Below are 5,531 nucleotides of genomic sequence, written 5' to 3'. Positions count from 1 at the left end.
GAAGATTCCAGGGAGAAAAAACAGTCATATCCAAAGAGGTGAGAATCAGAATGACAACAGCTGTGGAAATTAGAAGATGGTGCAACAGTATCTTAAAAATCAGAGTAAAAATAATTTTCGACCTAGAATCCTATATCCAGTCAGACTATCAACCATGTGGAAGACTAAAGACATGCTCAGGCATGAAGAATCTCAAAACATTTTGCATTTTATGCAAGAAACTAGGGTACAATGTGCTCTGCCAAGCAAAGAAGAAAATTAACAAACAAGAAAGAGGAAGGGCTGGACTCAGGATACAAATCCTGCTTAAGAGGGAGTAGAAGGGAATGTCCAAAATAAAAGCAAATTATTTGACAGGTTTGAGGGTGAGGGAAATTATATTGAGAGGGATTTTGCAGGTCTTTTGGAGGTTGTTTGTAGGTGTTCAAAGAAAACGAAACAACTGAGGAAAAAGATAATTATTAACTCCTGGCAAAACAAAACATTTTGCAAGGAAGGAAATGTAAGTGTAATTGCCAGGTGGTTTTATCTACAGAATAGTGTTGATTCTGGTGACAATAGGACCTAGCTACCAAAAAAAGATAATAAGCACTTCCTCATTCTAAACAAGCCACCATGAGAGCACCTTGAGCACCTGGAGCCTGACCCTCACTGCAGAGCTGTCCATCATTCCTTCCACCTCTGTCCAGGCGAGGAACAACTTGGGAAGAGTGAGGTTATCTGAGGTTAAGAGGGGAGAAGATAGGACCGGAGCTGGGAGTCTTGTCCTTCTTCCCTCTCCGAAGCTGAATGAGGGAAGGGCCAAGAGAACCACGTGGACAGGGTGGTCTTCTCCACTGGGCTGCTCAGCATCACAGCGGGCCTCCCCCAGGGTGAGAGAGCGGCGGGAGCAGAAGAGAAGAGAAGGGAGCGACCCAGATGAAGCCAAGGTTTCTCTTACAGCGTCACCTCAGAAGTGATGTGACTGGTAGGGGCCCAGTCATGGAGGACCCTGGCCATAGTAACAAATTTGGGTTTTGTTCTGGGGTGATAAAAGTGTTGGAAATTCACTGGAAAGTTTTGACCAGGACCTGAACACGCCTTTTGTGGGGAAATGATTCACTCCCTAAGAGACTTAAAATTCTAGACTCACAAACATCAGGAAGAGACGGAAATCAGAAGTTGGATGCTGACTGTTTTATTGGTCTACTGTTGATAGTTATGATGGCATTGATCTGAAGTCAAGGCTTTCTGAAGGACCGTTATCTTCTTACTGATTTTCTGAAACAAAGAGGAATGTTATAGGGAAGACATTATATGGCAGGCAGTTTCTAATCCCTTGCTGGGATTACTGAGGTGTGTGAGCCATGCCCCCACCTTTTCCACCTCCCTCTCTCCTTTCCTTCTTAACTTTTTTTTTTGTTCACTATTTTTACATGTCCAGCAGATAATGTGCTCTCAATTATTGCTTACAAGATAAATAAACAAGATGATTGTTCTTAGGTTGTTTATCTTTCGGTTGCTATTGAAAATATGCAAAGATATCTACAGAGATGATCACTGCGACATTTCTTATAATAGTGAAAAACTGATACCAGATTAAGAGTCTATTGACAGGAAGCTGGTGAAAATAATCAAGGCACAACCACACAATGGAATACTTGACAATTAGTAAAAAAGACTGAATAGACCTATATCTCTCTATGAACTGATGTGGAAGTTTTCCAAGATATATTGTTATTAGGAAACAACATGTAGGTCTGCAAATAAAGTGTGATATCATTTGTGGGGAAAAAAATTATACATGCTTACATAGGCATAGATATTTCCAAGAGGATGTCCAAGAAAGAGGTAAGGTGGTGGATTTTGGGGTGGAGAAAGGGGTGAGGCTAGGTTGAAATATGCCTTTAAGATTTAGCTTCATACCCTTCTGTTCTTTGATTTTTATTTTTTGCCTGGAGTCTGTATTAATTTAAACATAATTATTTTAAAAACTAAAATTTAGCAGCATGAAGTTAAAATTCATTTAGCAGGGATACTAGATCCAAGAGGTCTGATATGAATCTGGAGACATGGATCTGCGAGGAGGCAGAGGAGCCAAAGAGAATCTAAATACCAACCCAGTTTTAGACACGTAATCATCGGAAAAAAGAAAAATTGGGGCAGTGTTTCTCAAAATACGGTCTGTATCAGTATTACTTTGTCAAGCATATGAAAAATTGGGGCTTGCTACCCTATCCCAGAATATCTGAATAAAAGTCTTTAGGATGGGTTCCAGGACTAGGCCATTTCACCATGTTGCCATGTGATTCAGAGGCACGCTCAGGTCTGAGAACTGCAGGAGCTAGGGCCTTTGATGGAGAGTGAACTTCAGCCATACCTGTCGTTGACTTTCAGATCACCAGAGTAGTTGACCTTGGGGTGGGCACGATGCACACAACCGCGGGGAGGCGGTGGTGGTCTCTGGCGGTTTCCCGGAGTAGGTGGGAGGCTCTTACGGTCAGGGCCTCCTAGTGGTGTTGGTCCTTGTTGGTTTGTAGGAGGAGATGGGGGAGGAGCTTGGTTTCCATCATCAGGAGGTGGTCCCTGACGTTCCTGACCTTGGCTCTGGCTTGGGCCCTCTGCAGCTGCATGGGTGCACACAAGAAAAAATCAGCTCGTGATGGAAGACTCTCCTCTCATTTTACCTCTGCTGGCTTGGCCAGGCAGTGCCTTCACTCCAAGAACCCGACCCTCAACTGCTAACCATGCTCCCTCCCACTGCATTCTCACCCAGCGCTTCGCTACTGAAAGTCTTGTTTCTTTGTACCACTGAAAGGGACAAGCATGGGCCCTTAAAGTTGGCAAATAGGAGTTGTTGGGTATTTTCTTAGAATTTTGAGAGGACATCTCAAAGAAGAGAAACGAAGGAATCATAAATGTCAGTTATATTGCCAACTATATTTTAGTCCTCTGAAATAACTTGCCACTTGGGACTCAACATCTGGGCACCTGAACCCTTTCTGGAAACTAGATCTGGTTCGCCTGGGTCCAAAACCCAGGTAGAGAAATAACAAGAGGGAGAAGAGAAGGATAAAGAGATGGCCCACCAAGTGTTCATGGAAGACAAGTGGTCCATTTTTATCATCTTCAGGGACATAGATGAATGGGCAAAACATAGACAAAAGGGACCCAGAGTCACATTTCTTTGCATTTCAACTTTGCATTTCAAATATTTATAAAGAGGAATACTGGGAAAGAAGGAAAACACTTGCTAGGCTCTCAGCTGGAGGGAGAAGTCAGAAGTGGGACTCCTTGCCTTTCTTCTGCCCTCTCTCCTGGGCTGGGGGAACAGGCAGCCTCCTGCTCTCGTCATCCAAGCCAGGATCTCTGTTATCCAAGCTGGCAGCCCTGCCCCTGGTCCCCAGAATCAAGATCGAGTGAGATTTGTTACAAAATCTTTAGGGGAATTAATACTACTCAACTCCTGAAGAGAAAACAATTATCATAAATCACTAAAACCTGGAAAATCACTAAGAAAAAAGGGAAAGAAAGTTGATTGAAGATTAATTATTAATTTATTAGGTAATTAATACCTGGGTTTACGGTGACGAGTCCTTCGGTGATGACATCTAGGAAAAGAGGCACAGGATGAAATGACAAGTCATGAAACTTTCAGGGCTCATGTCTTCTACAGAGAAAGGGGCACTTGCCCTACATTAAAGGTGGCAGCCACTGCTGGTCATGCTGTTGAAAGGAGCAAGACGACAGGGAGTGGCAGGCTTGTTGTGGTGCCTATCAACCACTGCACGAGGGTAGAAAAGCCTTCTCTTGTCTCTTGCCTTCTCTTGAGATTCCTCGAAACCTATTGCTAAATTAGGTTAAGCGCTGTGGGTATTTCAATGTGATATTGTAGTTGTTTTCTTTCTTCATTAAATACTTCGTTTACCTTAACATGCTTTCTAAAAAGGGGACTAAACGGAGTAAACGTTTGGATATACTCTTCCAAATATTGCTCACAGCACGCTGAATATTAAATGTGAATGGAAGGGAAAAAGGGACCTTGATATCTCCATATCTCTATGTAGATAAAGAGAGAGATTTCACATCCTGTTGTCTATCTCTGAAATAGCTCTGGTGTGTATCTATCTCCCCCATCTACCGTGCAAGGCCTCCTTCACCCACTGCCTATTTTGATGACTGTAATTTCCTCACAATTGGACTTACCTGTATCGGGCCATCCTCTAGGACCTCCTTCATATCACAGAGACCTCTCTAGAAATGCAAATCTTATCTCATCACTTCTCTGGTTGAAACTCGTCACCAGGTTCCAGCTGCTTTTTGAATAAATTATAAGTGCTTCGGTATGAAAACTGCCCTGATCTTTGCCATCAGAACTTTCTCCCCTCCTCCTCCCTTCCCCAGATGCTCCCTCATTGAGGCCAGGTCTCCCAAGCCCCAAGCAGAGTTAGCCCCTCCTGCGCCTGTCCCGTACCATTGTCTGTGCTCTGAGCTGAGCTCAGGACCAGCAAGCCTGCTGAAAGCAGAACCAGCAGCATCTTGGAGGAAGCTCTGGAGTTACTCCCACCTTTGTGCTGGGAGAAGTTGGGAAGCTTCCTTTATGAAGAACATCAGAACAATGGCCCTTTGTGCTCCATACTGTCTGGACCTCATCACCTGATAGACTGGGTTTTAGTTTGCTCACATTATGTCATCTGCATCCCTTATTTCGCTTTGGAACTTAGCCCAGCAGGATGGGGTGGATAGGATGTTGTGAGGATCTCATTCCTTGTAGGTACAACATGTGACATGGGCAATGTTCTTGAGAGAACGTGTCCAAGCAATCAACACAGATGTCAGAACTGAATTATGTCATCATTTGATTTTCATTTTCAGTCTGGTGAGACTGTCTCTGTTTTTTCACTGTGGTGTGTATGTTTGTGTATGTGTGTGTGTGTGAGTGGGCAGCAATCTTAAAGCCAAAAGTGAAGAAGGTCAATACCTCTGGCCATTAGAATAGGCACACTCCACCATTCATGGTGTGTATGTACATGTGTGTGTGATTTTTTTTTTAAAGGTACTAAAAGTCCCCAGGCTGGGGATTGAGCCTGGGACCCTGTATGTGGGAAGCCGGCACTCAGCCACTGAGCTAAATCAGCTCCCTGGAGTTGGTTTTTTCATTTGTTTGCTTGTTGTTTGTTTGTTTGTTTGTTTTTTTAGGAAGCACTGGGGATCGAACTTAGGACCTCCCATGTGGGAAGCAGGCACTCAACTGCTTGAGCCACATCCGCTCCCCTATATATGATGTTTAGCTAAAGTTGTCAATGAAATATAGATGTTTTCTTTGTAACTTTGAAATTCCATGTTGAAAACATATTCTTGGACAGATAAGCATCACAGAAAGTTGGGCCTCAGACTGCCCAGGCCCACAAAGATTGTCCAAAATTCTCTGGATCTGGCTCTAATCTGGGAATGTTTGATGTTGTAGAACACAGGTGATCCACAGCATTCTCTTTTTATTAGTGTCTTTACTAGGGAGACTTATGACACAGTGAAAACAGAAGTGACCACGG

At 43.5% G+C, this 5,531-nt stretch overlaps 1 protein-coding gene across 1 annotated transcript; it reads right to left on the bottom strand.

Moving 5' to 3' along the window:
• Positions 1 to 1,161: 1,161 nt before the first annotated feature.
• Positions 1,162 to 4,587, bottom strand: PRB4 (proline rich protein BstNI subfamily 4). The gene is made up of 4 exons (XM_071210170.1): positions 4,454 to 4,587; positions 3,555 to 3,590; positions 2,360 to 2,606; positions 1,162 to 1,260 (listed from the first exon to the last, which is right to left on the bottom strand). The coding sequence occupies exons 1-4, from the start codon at positions 4,515 to 4,517 to the stop codon at positions 1,242 to 1,244; spliced, it is 366 nt and encodes a 121-aa protein (XP_071066271.1). The 5' UTR covers positions 4,518 to 4,587; the 3' UTR covers positions 1,162 to 1,241.
• Between the last annotated feature and the right edge of the window lie 944 nt (positions 4,588 to 5,531).

The sequence above is a fragment of the Dasypus novemcinctus genome, chromosome 20 (genome assembly GCF_030445035.2).
Source record: "Dasypus novemcinctus isolate mDasNov1 chromosome 20, mDasNov1.1.hap2, whole genome shotgun sequence".
Classification (NCBI taxonomy): domain Eukaryota; kingdom Metazoa; phylum Chordata; class Mammalia; order Cingulata; family Dasypodidae; genus Dasypus; species Dasypus novemcinctus.
This window is presented reverse-complemented; position numbering and strand designations above follow the sequence as displayed.